The sequence below is a fragment of the Anabas testudineus genome, chromosome 18, assembly GCF_900324465.2.
Source record: "Anabas testudineus chromosome 18, fAnaTes1.2, whole genome shotgun sequence".
Taxonomy (NCBI): Eukaryota; Metazoa; Chordata; class Actinopteri; order Anabantiformes; family Anabantidae; genus Anabas; species Anabas testudineus.
Window position 1 is genome coordinate 27,889,537 of NC_046627.1, and position 15,838 is coordinate 27,905,374.

The 15,838-nt window shown below is 43.4% G+C and overlaps 1 protein-coding gene across 1 annotated transcript in view; it reads left to right on the plus strand.

Annotated features, from left to right (window-relative positions):
* The window catches only part of nrxn2b (neurexin 2b), a 493,790-nt gene that overhangs the window by 188,500 nt on the left and 289,452 nt on the right, over positions 1-15,838 (plus strand). The window contains exons 8-11 of the mRNA XM_026352346.1: positions 6,356-6,794; positions 7,764-8,147; positions 9,353-9,556; positions 12,753-12,779. Coding sequence (XP_026208131.1) covers positions 6,356-6,794; positions 7,764-8,147; positions 9,353-9,556; positions 12,753-12,779 — 1,054 coding nt within the window. The remainder of the gene's footprint in view (positions 1-6,355; positions 6,795-7,763; positions 8,148-9,352; positions 9,557-12,752; positions 12,780-15,838) is intronic.

Consider the following 15,838-nt stretch of genomic DNA (forward strand, 5'->3'; position numbering starts at 1 on the left):
CAATAACGAGAGCTAACAGCAACAAATGAAGGTGAAAGAGAAGAGGCAATGTTGTCAAAGAGCTGGAAATGGAGCTTTAAAACAGATGGTTGGAGAGGAGAGTGTTCAACTGAGAGACGCTGTGGTCTCCCAGTAAGTAGCTAAGTGACAGTAGATGTTGCACCGAGAAAAAATGTTGGCGGTGCAAGTTGTAGGTATAGAATTAAAAAGAGAAAAATCTTTCAAACAAATGTGTGGAAACATTTTTAAGGTAAAGGTGAGAGAAGCCAATAGCTTCCAGAAAAAATCCACAAGAGAAGTGGTGTTGGCGTACACAACATCAGGCATTCAGGCAAGTTTGACCTTGTGCGAAGGGTTTCATTTTTCATTTGGCAGCTTGGGTTTGCAGGGTTAGCACTGCAAAACGTATCTTAAAACTTTCTGTAATTAAGGATAGGATCTTCTTGTTTTTCTCAAATCTATGTTAATTGTTTGCTGTGAACATGAGGCTGTTAGTCCCAGTTCATATGTGCCTTGTGCCTGCTGCAGATAGAGAATTTTAAGATGTTCATATTGTACTGTAGTAAAGGGTGGTGTATGTGTAGACCTTATAGACTGTACATGGGTCGCCCTGGGATCTTATTTGGACTCCTTGAGAGAGTAAACGTCTAAAAACTGGAGATGCTGATGGAGCTTTGACTTCTCCTTGCAAAACAATCAATACATGTAAGGCACAATACCACATGGTGTAGTTTTAGGTGTTGAAGGTATATTTATACGTTAGAAAGATGCCTGATCCTGACTAGAGCATACAGGAGATTACTGGTTGTTTTTCTTCACATTTACGTCTTACAAACTCAGTTTTACAGCAGTGGTCAAGCTCTAATGACTACATCCACAGAACTGGGCCAGAAAGGTAACCATGCAGAAAGGCGCTGAGAAAACCTACAATGAGAGCAACTCAGAGCACCAGGTAGAGTAGTAGTAGCTGAAAGTAAAAAGCAAAGTGAGCGTTTGGGGGACGGACTGCGGTGTGTTTCATCTTGTGCTAGTTCAGTGACACAGCTTGGATTATCAGTGGTGTTATGGTCTGGGGCAAGGCTTTCATGCTGCCACCGTGGTCAAACTCCTTTGATACGCTTCGCCAGCACCCTCCAGGCAGCCAAAAATTTAAAGGAAAAGCACAGCAGAAGACGAGTAAAAAAAAGGCACAAAAAGAAGCTCTGAAACCTTATGAAGTTTTTATTTGCTCTGTATGTGTGTGTGTGTGTGTGTGTTTTATCAAAGTGTGTTTTCAAAGTCACCCGCATGCTACGATCATACACCGTGTGCTGTATCTGTGTTTTCTAGGCTCCCAGTCAGAGTGGTGGGGTGTGAAATCGGGTCTCTGTGCTCCCCAGCCCCCAAGTCTTGCTTCCACAGATTCTTCCCTTCTTCTGCACATTCACCATCTGTCTCCCCGCTGCACCCTCCACCTCTCCGTCTCTCTCCGAGACAGTGACCTTGAGTGACCCTCCCTTCGTTTCAGTTCTTCCTTTACACTCTATCCCTTTCTGCCCTCCTGCTTATCTTGCTCACTCGGCCCACCTCTCTCTGCCTCTCATCTTCCCTTTCTCGAGGGCAGTTTTGTGTAATTAAGTCCATGGTAGCGCTGTGGGTACGCCAGCTTTGCCATCCTGACAGCCAAATTAAAAATTGATTTCTTCGACTGATTCCCTGCACGGGATGAATGCTCGCGCCCTCCTCCTTGCCCTCACCCTCTTTCACTCTCTCTCCATTCTTGCCCTCCCAACTTCATATCATTGCTCTATCTCTTCGTCTTCAACTTCCTTTCGAGTCTCACCTTTGTTTCTTGATAAAATCTTTTTGGAGTCACCCATCCCCCTCACTCACATGCCACTTTGTGTGGCTTCTAGCTGGAAGGTCGAACTGCACAAGGTGTTAGTTAATGTCACTAAAGCTGATAAAAATACAGTATAAAATATTTGTTAAATGAATTAGTCAACACCTAACACCAGTACTGATTACTATGTTGTCTATGAACTCTGTGCAGTGTCTCTACAGACTTACTGTATACTGTTTGGTACATGGGCACATTGAACATTCACAACCTCAAGTAAAACAAGAAAAAAACATGGTTATTTTTGTTCCGCTGACCTGCAGTACAGGGTTTCTCAGTGACAAACCAAACCAGCAGAGTCACCCTGAGGAACGCTTTGCCCCTGTGTTCGTCATAGCATTAGAACTCTATGAAAGCTAAAGTCCATGATGTTCACGCATGCGTCGCTGAAACACAAAAACACTCTGTGTCTCTGATACTAAATCAATAAATTGTATTTTTATCTTAAAAATTGAGATCAAAAGAGGGCACAAAACTACATTACTAGAAAATAATAACTCTGCTCCTTGATTCAAAGTTGTTAAACCTTTGACAGTCTGCTGTGTATTAGTGGACGAAGCTAGCAAGCTTCTCTGCATTGGGTGATTTGGTTCATTAGAGAAGCTGTTGAGACCTGCCCACCTAATATTGAAGGAGACATATTACAGAATGTCTGTATAAAGCCAGACGGCCTCAAGGGTTTGAAAAATACGAAAGAAAGGTGCATGATGTAGACGCTTAGCCAGCACATGCATTTGTACAGAACCTGGCCCTGACTGAGTGCAGGTTGTCTGGGTCCTTTACTTTACAAAGGCACACTTTATTTGATGCATGTTTCAAATTCAGCACTGCGTGTCTCACACTCTGTAGTGCCCCCATGCACCCTGCTGTCCCTCTGTTATCCTCGTCTTTCTCTGATTTGGCATTCAGCACCATCTTCTCCTGCCTCCCTCATGGCTTACTTTCTCCTTGTCTTCTCCGACTTTTTTGTGTCCTGCTATTTGCTTTTGACAACGCCGCTCTTTTATGTGCGTTCTTTTGCTGGAGACACAATGGAAGATTTTACTGACTGTGAGAAGATGCCTAATGCTTAATAACCAGCTAGCACATAATAATATGTCTTGCCCTTGCTGAAGCGAACATGCTGACTGGCATGCTGGATTTGGACAAACACGCTACGAGGGCTTTTAAATTTTCACCAGAATGATATGTAAACACTGAAATGAGCAGAAATGTCTAAGCAGCAATAGACATGTTTGCTACCTGCAATCTAAACTTTAAAACTAACTCTCCTCTGAACATCACACACTATCACAGATAGCACTGGAGCAACCTAATTCTCTCTGGCAGCCTTCTGTAACTGACTGCATTCACCCACTAAAGTAACCGTCTAACAGCTGCCTCTTCCTCTGTGAACCGATTTCTTCTTTAGTTTTTCTTTTATCTGTCTTTTTTTTGTGTAAGATTTAATTTTGGATATGTTTTTTGCCTTTAATTTAGAGACTCTTATAAAGTAGTGAGAAAAAAAACAAGGGAGAAGGAAAGGGGTATGACATGCAGCAAAGGTCCCCAGCGAAAACTAAATAAGTCTGGCTCTGACACATACTTGAGGTCAGACTGGCTACACATAAGCTCTGTTTATACTACAGTCTGATCATATTTGGATAGTGAATATATCATGTATGTTCAACATTATATTTGAGGCAAGAGTGCTTTTTGTGAGAGAACTTTAATTTAAGGGTTTGGTCAGAATTATTGTTGTGTGTTGGAGATAGACCACCAGTTTTGTTGCCTCTCCACTGTACTGTACTTATAATCTATGAGCCATGCTTTAGAAATACTGTGAACACAGGGAATCAGTCTCCTGTGCCCTTGCAGATATTATGGATTTACAATAAGAGTGCATGTGAGTGGACGTCACTTCCTTGTAAATGCACTTGTTGTTGTGATTGGTGACATACTCAACTGCACAAAATCCTTTTGACATTAGACTAGTCCTCATATTGAATGCTAAGTTTAGTAATTCATGTTTGTGCCTGTGACATTACATATCTGCCTCATCAGCTAGTTTATACATGTTTTTCAAAGGTCTCGTTGCCTTTTTACTTTGTACAGTTTGCATTAGAGGCAGATGCACATATGGTTCACAAGAATTTTAGTTGTACTCTCAGTGTTTGTGTGTGTTTGTGAGGGGATCAGCCCTTAGGTAAATTCTCACAAACACTGATACAAAAAGGACTAAACATAGCAGAAAAAGTAAACCAGAACTGTCCCCTTTGCCCTTGAAGTTGAGGTGTCCATGAAGCTCTAGGACACTGGTCAGTGAGTTCATGTTCATTTCTTTTTCCTGCATGCTGTATCATACTTTGCATAAGACATATTCATCTCACCAGGCTACATTTTTGTAGATATGTAGCAGCATGGGTAGCCCAAAATAAATACCTTAACATAAATAAATAAATAAAATAAATCCTCTCTGTCCTCCCACTGCCTTTTTTCTTTTTCACGTACCCTTCTTTTTTCACCTTAACACCTTAAGCCAGGCAAGCTCACACCATATTAGCTGCCAGTTTTAGCGTTATCATGGCTAATTACCAGGACTAATCTCTGCTAATGACGACATTATGAGGTGTACAGTACATGTGGCAGCGTGGCCAATGTAGGAGATAACCAAAAGAGGCTTAAGTTCAAGAATAACCCAGCATATGTGTTCTTGTGATTCATTCTGTGCCTGTGCGTAGGTGTGGTGTTTGACACAGAGGAAGAGGTAGCAGGAGAGAATAAGCATACATGGGAAAAAATAAGTGAGATTGGAGGGCGTTTGAAAGAGATGCTGTGAAGGGTGATGGGAAATGACAGCGGCAGTCTGGTGAAATTACCAATCAGAAGCCAATTCAGTAAATCTGGTCACACTGGACGAGCATTCCAGTAGTGCAAATCTGAAAGCAGGCCAAACTAACTTAAAACACAAATAAGACTTCAATATTCCTTTAACAGCTGTGCGTAATTTATATTTTTATTTGTGGCAACCTACTGATATAGTTTTGTATGAATTCCAATTGCTAAACTTAACTCCAAATGTGGGACAATATAGGACAATATTTCTTCCAAACCTTTATCTGAAATGTTTTGTTTTGGTTCCTGCTGCTCCGAAAGGTACGTTTAAAAATAAGAAGCAGTCCAGTTTGCAGTGTGTGTCCATATGGAAAAGAGATCACAAGCCAGGGAAATCTGTGATCTATATATATATATATATATATATATATATATATATATATATATATATATATATATATATATATATATATATATATATAAATAAACTTGTGGGCAGGCTAAAGCATGACAACCACGCATATGAGAGCTGATAGGACCACGACAAGATGTTCTGAACTGTTCAACAGAACATGTCTCCTGTCGGGATCAAACCTGAGACTTTTCAGTAACATAACAATCCCTCTACAGCAGCAGAAAACAAAGATATACATGTAGGAAAGTCTTTTTTTTTTTCGAATCCTTTTTACCTGTCAGGGAATATATGCTGGTGTGTGTGAGAGAGCACGAGGAGCGCTCTGATCACAGGCGCACATAAGAACACAAAGACCTCAGCTGCTTCACACTATTACCTTGAGCATGGTAATAGTACCTCTGTCTACAGAGTTTTCAGCAAATAAAAGGAACACTAAAACTCTGACAGACAAGGATAATTTACTTTTCCTTTAGCACTTAATCCATTATGAATGCTCACTGTGAGAAATAGACACACACTTTGAGCTGAAACAATGGAGCTGTACTTCATCAAAGGCTGTCTGAGACATTTGCATTAAGGCTGTAGGCAACATTCGCTTGTCCCTGCGTTTGGATGTGCCCTGGAACCTTTTCATTTGTGTTCCATTTATTGTGCATGTAGTGTACGCTGCCGTTTCTGAGCTTCATGTTTTGTGCAAGAACAGTTTGTACACTTTATGGATTTGACCAAGAGTGAGGGGTTTATAAAGCGGTGATACACACCCACATGCAGACATCCGTAAATTCAATAAAAGCATGCCTTGAGCAACACGGTGGCCCCGAGTGGTTGCTCAGTGTTTTCAAAGGCTGTGTGAAGTGTGAAGGATTTCCTTACCAAATCAAGCAACATCAGTAAACTCAGCACTCATCTGACCTAAATTTCTTGTTCGGGAATTGGTTAAAGCAGCGTCTGTAGTACATTCTATTGATTTTGTTTTTACACTGCTGTTCAACAGAAAGTCGTGTATTTCATTCATGTTTTGATTCTTCATTTCCCCATGCTGACAAGATTTTCCAGCAGCTACTCTAACTGACACTTGAAATTAATTTGGGCAATTAGGATGCATCTGCAGGCTTCATTGTGTTTCTAGGCAACATAATGCCCACTTATAATGTCATTCTACAGGGCTTATTTGAATCCACAATCATGTCACTGCCGCTATGTAAAAAAACATTTCCACTAACAGTTTGCTTTCCTCCCTGCTCTAGGTGGTGTACAAGAACAATGACTTCAAGCTGGAGCTGTCTCGGCTGGCCATCGAGCGCGACCCTAAAATCACCCTAAATGGTGACTTGGTGTTCCGCTGCGAGGACGTGGCAGCCCTGGACCCAGTCACCTTTGAGACCCCCGAGTCCTACATATCCCTGCCCAAGTGGAACACCAAGAAGACGGGATCCATCTCCTTCGACTTCCGCACCACAGAGCCCAGCGGTCTCCTGCTGTTCAGCCACGGCCGCCCTCAGGGACCCAAAGAGCAGAAACCTGGCAGGGAACTGAAGACTGACTACTTTGCCATGGAGCTCCTGGATGGGTATTTGTACCTGTTGATCGATATGGGCTCTGGCAAAACGAAGCTGAAGGCCAGCAACAAGAAGGTCAATGATGGGGACTGGTGCCATGTGGATTTCCAGAGGGAAGGGAGGAAAGGTGAGGCCTGCTTTAACCCCTTGTCACTGTTTGTTAAGACGGACTCCTCGTTTGTGACTTCTGCAGCTGACAGGAAGGATTCACTGGAACTGGAACTAGGACTCTGATCAATCTATTTATTAATATTGGTTTATCTTTGATCCCTACTTGTTAGATACTAATGCTTCTGACTGCATGTGGTCACAACAGGAGCATCTGCATGCTTGAGTGTGTGGTGTCTGATGAATGAGCTGTAGGTGGGCAAGCTCCTTGGACATTATAACTCCCCTTAATGGCGTCTTATAATGAGGAAGTGTGTGTGTGTGTGTGCGCGCGCGCGTGTTTGTGAGAGAGAGAGAGCGTGTACATGTACGTGTGTGTGTGTGTGCGTGTGTGCATGTGATCTCACTGCTGTTCCTGCTGTAATTGGCTTTTAATAGAAAATTAAGACGGAGTCGTTAATCACAGGAAGAGAGAGGGCCTTTTGTTTCACCCACTCCCTGCTGCATTCTGCTTCTCTTCTCCTCCATTTAGCCTATCATAGACACATTAGACAAACACACACACACACACACACACACACAGACATTGTGCTGTCATTTATTCTCCCTGTCTTTTGTCTGTCCCTTTGTCTGTGTTTTATGCCCCTAAATTATACAGTGCACTTACTGCTCTTTCGTCTCACTTGTCCACTCACCTACTTCCCCAGTCACTACGACCACCCCCTCCCATACACACACAAACTCTCACTCATCCACCTATCCAGACCATATGTCTTTATTCATCTACACTTTCTCTCAAATTTGTTAAAATTCACTTTTCGCCTTCTGCTAAATACAAAACACATGCTCAGAGAAAACACGGACAGACATCACACATACGAGCCTCCTTATTTGGAATTAATGTAGCAGTGTTTTGCAAAAGGTTTTCTGTTTTAGCATTTAGTAGATAACATTGTCCTCTGTTCTTCTTTGTAATTGTGTCCTTCAGGATCTATCTCAGTCAACAGCCGCAGCATGCCCTTCAGCTCCCCAGAGGGCAGTGAAATCCTGGACCTGGACAGTGAAATGTACCTGGGCGGGCTGCCTGAGTCTAAGTCAGACCTCATCCTGCCGCCCGAGGTTTGGACAGCACTCCTCAACTATGGCTTCGTAGGTTGTGTTCGTGACCTCTTCATCGACGGCAAGAGCCGCGACGTCCGCCGCCTAGCTGAGATCCAGAGTGCGCTGGGTGTCAGCAGTTTCTGCACCCGTGAGCTCCAGAAGCGGTGCAGCAGTGCCCCCTGTGGCAATGGAGGTCTGTGCAAAGAGGGCTGGAACCGCTACATTTGTGACTGCATCGGCACTGGATACCTGGGAACTAACTGTGAGATAGGTAATGAGAACAGTTGTTTACAGTGGTGCACAAAATGCAGTGCGATCATTCTGTTTAATTTAGGCACCATGCATGACGGTGTAGTAAAGTGCAAAGGGAATTACAGATGGTCCCTACATGAAACAATGAAAAGTTGTTAAGTGATTAGTGTTGTACACTCCAGAGCAAGAAAAACAAGTGTAGAACGAGCATTCAGACAATGGGCTGTCTTGTAGTTGACAAAACCAAACAGCTGCTCGATAAAAGGAAGAAGAAATCCACAGGGAAGTTTGTGCTGCCCAAATGCCACCCAAAGCTGGGTGGCACTACAGCCCACTGGCTGGGGGGGGGGGGCTATACTGTGGCTGCACTGCTCAGAGCCTGGCAGCAGTGTGGCAGAGCAGCCATTCCTACTGCTGCCATCTGTGCCAGTCACGCAAACCCAGGTGGCGCACGCACGCCACAGCAATGCGAGGTGAGCTAGTCAAATAGCACCACGTAGGTCTGATTCATCCCAATTAGCTGCAGGCGCCTCACTTCATGGTTTGTCTTTGCACGTCTGTGGGTGTGAGCGAGCCATGACAGTGCGGGATTTTGAGGGACAAGGAGGGTAATGAGGGAAGGAGAGATTGGATTCAAATCAGGACAGTGGAGGTGGAGGATAAAATGTCTTTATTCTGAAGCTTGATATTTTCACAGTTGAGTCTCTGGATGCTCAGAAGGTAGACGTGGGCTCTGTGGCGCTCTTCTGCCATCTAGCGGTGTTTTGTGTTGCTGCAGAAGTGTGGCAAAGGGAACTAATAAACCACCACATATTTCTATGTGTCAGTAGACAGAGTGCATAGATTAACAGTGTGTATGGACAATCAATGATATTGATTAAACCAAGGAAACCCAGAGGATATTACATGGTTCCTCCAAAGCCAAATAAAAATGAACAGCACTGATGGAGCTTTGTGTAGAGGAGGTGGGAAAACAGTGAATATTGTTGGTGAAATATCGATTGTGTTGATTGATTAATAGAATAATGCTGCGTTTGAATCACATTTTGTGTAAGTGGAGCAATTATTCAAGCGGCTGAACAACTAGCACACACACACACACACACACACACACACACACACATAGATCACCAATGCAGAGGTTACAGGAGAGGGTTACATTTGAAATGGTAGCATCTTGCCCTACATGTTATGTGTCACTCCTTTCTCTTTGATTCTATCCAGAGGCGACAGTGCTGAGCTATGACGGCAGCATGTACCTGAAAATCATTATGCCAGTCACCATGCACACGGAGGCAGAGGACGTGGCGCTGCGCTTCATGTCTCAGCGGGCGTATGGCTTGCTCATGGCCACCACCTCCAAGGAGTCTGCAGACACCCTGCGACTCGAGCTGGACGGAGGCCGCGTCAAACTTACCGTGAACCTCGGTAGGTCGCCGTGGTTCATCGTGGATGTCCCCCGGCTAACTCTTTTCCCTTCTCATCCCCTGTCTTGTCATCTTCACGCTGTATTTTCACATTGTGTACTACTGACCTGAAAAGGATGGTTTGACATGTTGAGTTTCACGCCATCATTTTTGATCCATTGTCCGGTAGTTGGGTGAAAAAGCTTCGAAATTTGTCCCTCAGTTACATCCGATTAGTTTGATTTGATCCAGTAAGCTAACAGTACAGTTGATTAAAACGAGAATTGCCCACACTCACTGAGGTACAAATAAAGAAACTTCTCCACCGTAAACTCAAAGTGCTTGCTGCAGGAAAATAAGACTAAACTCCCAATCTAAAGGCATCCTTCGAACTTCGGGACTCAAGTGGAGCCCCCCTGCAGCCATTTCTGTTCCATATTCTTTGACTCCTTGTGCCACCCCATTCTGTCTGCGCCTATCCCTTTCTTTTTGTTCCCTGTGAAGCCCCGTAGCACATCCTACCATCAAAAAGCTCCATCTCTAACAGTATCCCTGGCCTGACCCTGACACTTAACCTGCAAACTTGTCTCTAGAAGCTTCAAGGTGGCCTCACCCCTGTCTTGCTCTCACTTGTGGCTCTGCTCCATTCCCTTTTTTTATTGTGAGGAGTTAGCTGAGGGCCTGGTTGGCTTCACTTGTGCCCAGCAGCGGTGATGAGAGAGGAGATAGGCGATAGGAAGGAGATAGGAATCCTCATAATAAGCAATTACGGATGAGTTCAAAGAAGAAGGGGGTGTAAAGAGGTCTGAAAGGCGAGCTTAGTGTGAAGAAGGTCAGAGAAATTGTAGGGTAAGGTTCATAAGATGGATGGTTTCATGGAGGAAGCAAATGCATTCCCTTTAATAACTAGCTGCAGGAACGCAGACCTTTTGGCTTATTAAAATTTCATTGCAATGAATATTAGCACTCTGGGGAAGATAGATATGACCTTCCATCTTTGGACACTTTCATTTGTGTCCTGATCTTTTTTTTAAAGAACAAACTTTCAGCAGTGAAACAGGGGGAGCATGACACGGGTGCACACGCGCAATCTGGGAGCTCAAGCCACCGTAGAGACAGGAAGAGGGTCGGTGGGATAAACAAAGGAGGCCATTCCTCTTTTACTCTTTTCTATCTCCTCCTCTCTGTCGCTGTCTTTCTCTGCTGCTCATAAACACCCCACCGAGACTCAGAAGATGGAACTTTTCATCCCTTCAACGGCCTGTATGTCTGCGGCCCTCGGATCAAACAGTCAGAGAGACCGGCTCACAGCTGTAGTGGAAGTTGCAAACGCTAACCTGCGACGCACAGGTCCGCAGCCTGATGTACCGCACGCACGCACGCTCGCGGCTTGTGGATAATGCACCCAAGTGCTCAGCTGAATCTGTATTCTAGTGCCGGTTCTGTTTTCTACTGGGCTTAAATGATACCACAAGTCAAAACATTAACTGACATAGTGCTGCTGAGGAATTTCATAGCTCTTCTGAAATTAATTAGCAACTAAAGTGAAATGCATCCCATAATCTTCAGAGAATACTCACTCGATATCTGTTAAGTCTTTAATCCTTGTTCAGATAGTTAAAATCCTGCTAATGTTTTACTAAAAAGGCTATAATTGGACAGATTCAGCCCTAATGATATTCATTAGTGATGGAACCTGTTCGGTGTGTCTGCCACTGTTAACGACGACAACTTGCACATTCTAGTGTAACACTGTCAGACTCACTGTTCATTACTGAGCTGTGAGATCCACATCATGCAGGGACCACTTTAACATTTTTGACAACTATTGCACAAGCGGGGCTTCTATACGCCCATATTTTTACCGTTTTTTATTAATTTTTTTTCCCCCCAGCTGTATTTGTATTACTCACACCGTCTCTGCAGAGTGACGCCGGTCCCTGGCTGTTTGTGTCCACTATTCTGTCGCGGTTGACAGCTCGAGACCGCAACCCAGCCACACTGCCACATGCACATAGAGAGCGCAGCCACTCGAAGAGGCAGAAAAGAAATAGATTAGTTTCAAGAAATGTGAATCTGTGGTGAATAACTATTTGATACTTTAATGCATCCCTAAAGGAACTCTCCATTTTCTACTCTCCACCCAGAGGGGAGTCAAAGGTCAGAGCAGGATTCAGTGTCTTGCTCTTAACCAGACCTTGTAAAATAATAACGCTTTTCACTGTGGCACCACTCAGAGCCAATAATACACCAGCAGAGTCTTATTTCTCGTGGCTTGTGTGCACCAGGCGTGAGGTTGGCTGGGATGTGCAGATCACCCTTTTCTGTCATTTACACTGTTTGGGTTTTTTTCTCACGCCCCAAAGTGCTGCAGAAGGCAAACTGTCAGGAGAGCGGGCTAAAGCTAAAGGCGTGACACTTTGCATCTGCTCTAGTGACGGCACCACAGATGCGTGAATAAAGGTATTTGTATAAAGTGTGAGCGTAATGGGCTCGCAACATTTGTTTACAGCCCGAGTCAAGAAAGCACAGACTTTCTAATAAATCAGGTGAAAATATGTCATGAAGCTGAAATTATTAGGCTCTATCTGACCTCATGAATGAAGTAGATCATATATTTTTTACGTTTTAACTACAGTGTCACTAAGATTATTATACAAAAAAGAAAAGCACATAGAATATTTAGCAGTAAGCGGCTGGACAGTGTAGTGGTAAGCTCGCCGCCCTCGATGCAGGAGACTGGGGATTGAATCCTACCTGCAGTAGGGGTCCTGGTAATAAACACCTACCCTGCCTTTGTACCTTGTTTACTATAAGTTGCTTTGGATAAAAGCATCTGTTAAATGTACCAGATAGAACCTTATAATTCCAAATACACTATTTGTATTTAGGTGATTGTTCCTGAAATCACTTTAACACACACTCCAGAAATATGAAGCATACCTCTTGCCTTCTGCTGTGTTTTGGGCGGGATCATGTGGAAAGAGGGATGGATGATGGGACTGATGGAGGGAAAGGGTGATCCTGACTCAGAGCCTGTCCCCGGATGGTGGCCCCAGAGCAATGCTTGGTTGTCTGCAGAATGTACCTTGAAGGATGTAAAATGTCTTTTTCTCTCTCTCTCTCTTTACTCTTTCTCTCTTGTTTCTTTCTGTCTGTCTCTTTCTTTCTCCTTTTCTTTTTATTTGATCTCACCATTTCGCTCTCTCTCCTGCCAGATTGTATCAGGATAGACTGTAGCCTCAGTAAGTGGTTTCTATCCATTTTTCTGACTAAAATGTATCTGTCTATCTCATCTTGATTGTGTGCAGTCGCCCTTTTCTGCCTTCAGCTCCTGACCTCATGCTGAGTAACAACCTTCCTCATAATCTTTTTTCATCTTTTTTTATACTTATTTTCGTACTTTTGAAAAAGCATCGGTTTAATTTTTTTTTTTTTCTCCCACCCCCACTGCATGCTTTTTCATTTTTCACTTCGCATCATTTCTATCTCACCCCTCTTCTTTATGTAACACACGATCTAAGTTGTATTTTTCTTCTCTCCACAAGTTCTGTCACTTTAATTTCCCCTTTTCTGTCAGAGATTTAATTAATGTTTCACTTGCATAATTATTAGGAGTTTCCATCCTGCAATCCTTGAGATTGAGAAATTATTTCATTGCCTCTGCCATGCCTATTATCCATTCTATTCATTTTCCTGTCAACCTTCTCCAACAACACATTCAGAAAAGGGCAACTTGACACTCCCCTGTTGGATGTTCCTATTTTCTATTATGTGGCGCTGAGCCTTGGCTCCACTCTGCTGCACACACAGGTGTTGCTTGTTTTCTGTGTGGGGCAAACTGTAGTTTGAGTCCCCAGAAAGCTAATTGCTTATCCACCGAGAGACGGCACCACCTGCTGCGTGCTTGTTTTCGGAGAAAGCTAATGTTTTTCTGCCCCATGCTGACAGAATGATAGCAAACTGTTATTTCTATCATGGCCACTGACAATTCAGCAACTAGCCCACAGGTAGGTGCTGCCAACCAAAGTGACAAAAATGGAGAAAACCTCTTGTTTGCCACAGTGTTTGTCTGTCTGCGTGCGTGTTCATCAGTTTATAAGGCTTTGTGTGTGCATAATGCTGAGGGAGCACATAGAGATACAATTATCCATACTACATAGTGCTTTTTCTTTGCCTTTTCTACCCTCAAATACCCAACACCGCGCTTTTTGAGAACTAGAGTATTTTATTTGGCATTGCTAGTCAGGACCGTGAAGTTCAAATAAGATTCAGACTGAAAAAACTGTCAGTGGAAGATACGTCTGAGTCATCCATCAATGCTTTTGTACATGTGTCTGTAAAATTTACTTCTACACAGATTATGTTAGACGTTATGGAGTGCGATCCAAAAAACTGCAACCACCTCCACCAGGCATGGAATTCAGTCTATGATGAATGTCACCACTTACTATGTGTGGAGCCACGAGCATGGCACCCGTAGAAGCAATGTTTGAAGAGGTCCATATCCCAGATAGACCACTAGATGTCATCCACACACTGGGAATAGTGTGCGGATTCCTCTGCAGGATTTTCTCTTTATCTCACCACTCTAAACCATTTCTCTTTCAGGCCAGTTAAAACTGATTTAGATTCTGCTTTTGTTGTTAATCATCTCATCAGGTCAAGTAGTTGAGGTCATGACAGATTTTTGCGTTCTAATGTGAGTAATTTCTGCAGGTAGAGGATGTCAGGAGGTCTTCCAGTTTAGTTAAAACTCTCCTTATTCTTCATGCTGCCAGTCTTTCTTCACAGAGCTACCCCTAAAATGGAAAGAGCACTTTGGTCACAGACTGCCACAGACTTGAAATACTGGGTTTTGCCACTTGTTTGAGGAATATTTTCTTTAACCTTTATATTTCTTGGTTGATTGAGCACACTTGTACAGCTGTGCCTTGCTTCATGGCCACTCAGTCACACAAAACACTATATAAAAGATTCCAAAATGCGAGCATGTGAGTTTATAAGGGGGTATGTGAGGGAATGGGAGAGATAGGAAAAAGAAAAAGAGGGAGCAGAGCAGTCAGAGTTACACACAACTATTTATTCAATAGCATGGCATCCTCCAGAGCCATACGGTAACTAAAGCCTTAAATTTGAACACCAGGATACCATATTCTGCCTCCTGCCTCCACACAGATATGTTTTTCTCGCTTATATTTAACAAAGCTTCAGTGGCAGGTTTTAATAGAACGAAACCTTAGCAGGATAAGTGGCGCTATTAGTGTGACACTTAATGCATAGACATTTGTCTACTGCGCTCGCTGAAAAAGCCACTGAGTTCTGGAGTAAAATTCTAAATACCAGATGAAAATTTGTTTTATTATCCAGGGCAGCTTCTCTGCAGCTATACGGCATATCTACAATGCCTTAATAAATAACAACAGTAAATCGTTTGCACAGCAGAACAGCATGGGTCACAAGACATTCTAATTTTCCACCTTGATATTACTAATGCGTACATTTTCTATGTGGTATTAGTGAACGAGAGATGTTTACTGTATGTTAAGTAGGATATGAAAGTGTGCAAATTAAGTTTCAAATAGGTCTCACAGCCCCTAGTATGGATCCCCTGCAGCTCGACTTAAAGATAAACACTGATCCCACCGATCCTACTGCACCATAACTTGTAGTATAAAAACATGCATACAGATTGATCAATAGAAACACAATACTATTACACAGTATGTGTGATTGTAGGAGTGTTGGAGCCCAAGAGGATGAAGCTAATACCTAAGCTAGTGCTGATGAGGATCCTTAGAAAGATCCAGAATGAAACAAAGGAAGGAAGGAAGGTAGAGTGAGGGGTTACTGTTGTTGTGGTGCTAACACTGCTGCTACCACTGTTGCAGCCAAACACTGTTTAGTAGCGTGTTGCATACCGTTAACTACCGACACTTGTGACCTTGCTATTTGCTTTCCTTGGCTCAGAAAGTGAAAGAACCTTGTGTTCATGATGCAAAATAATGTGGCCGCACTTTCTCACCGTAAAGGATCTGCACAGGATATGGGGCAGAGCTGTAGCCCTCGGCTCCGGCCAGGTCAGGGCGTCAGGCTGATAATATCTGTTTGGAAGGTCGCCTTTCAGCAGCCGCCAGCGCTTTCTCCTAGCACCAGATGAGATGAGATTTGGCGGGACATATGGGCACTATGTTGGGCGCGAGATTTCAGTCTGCTAACGCCAGCCCCTTTGGCCCGTCCACCTGCGAGTACTGTACTTATTCCTTGAAACACCAACAGTTCGTTGTATGAGTGTTCAGAAGAC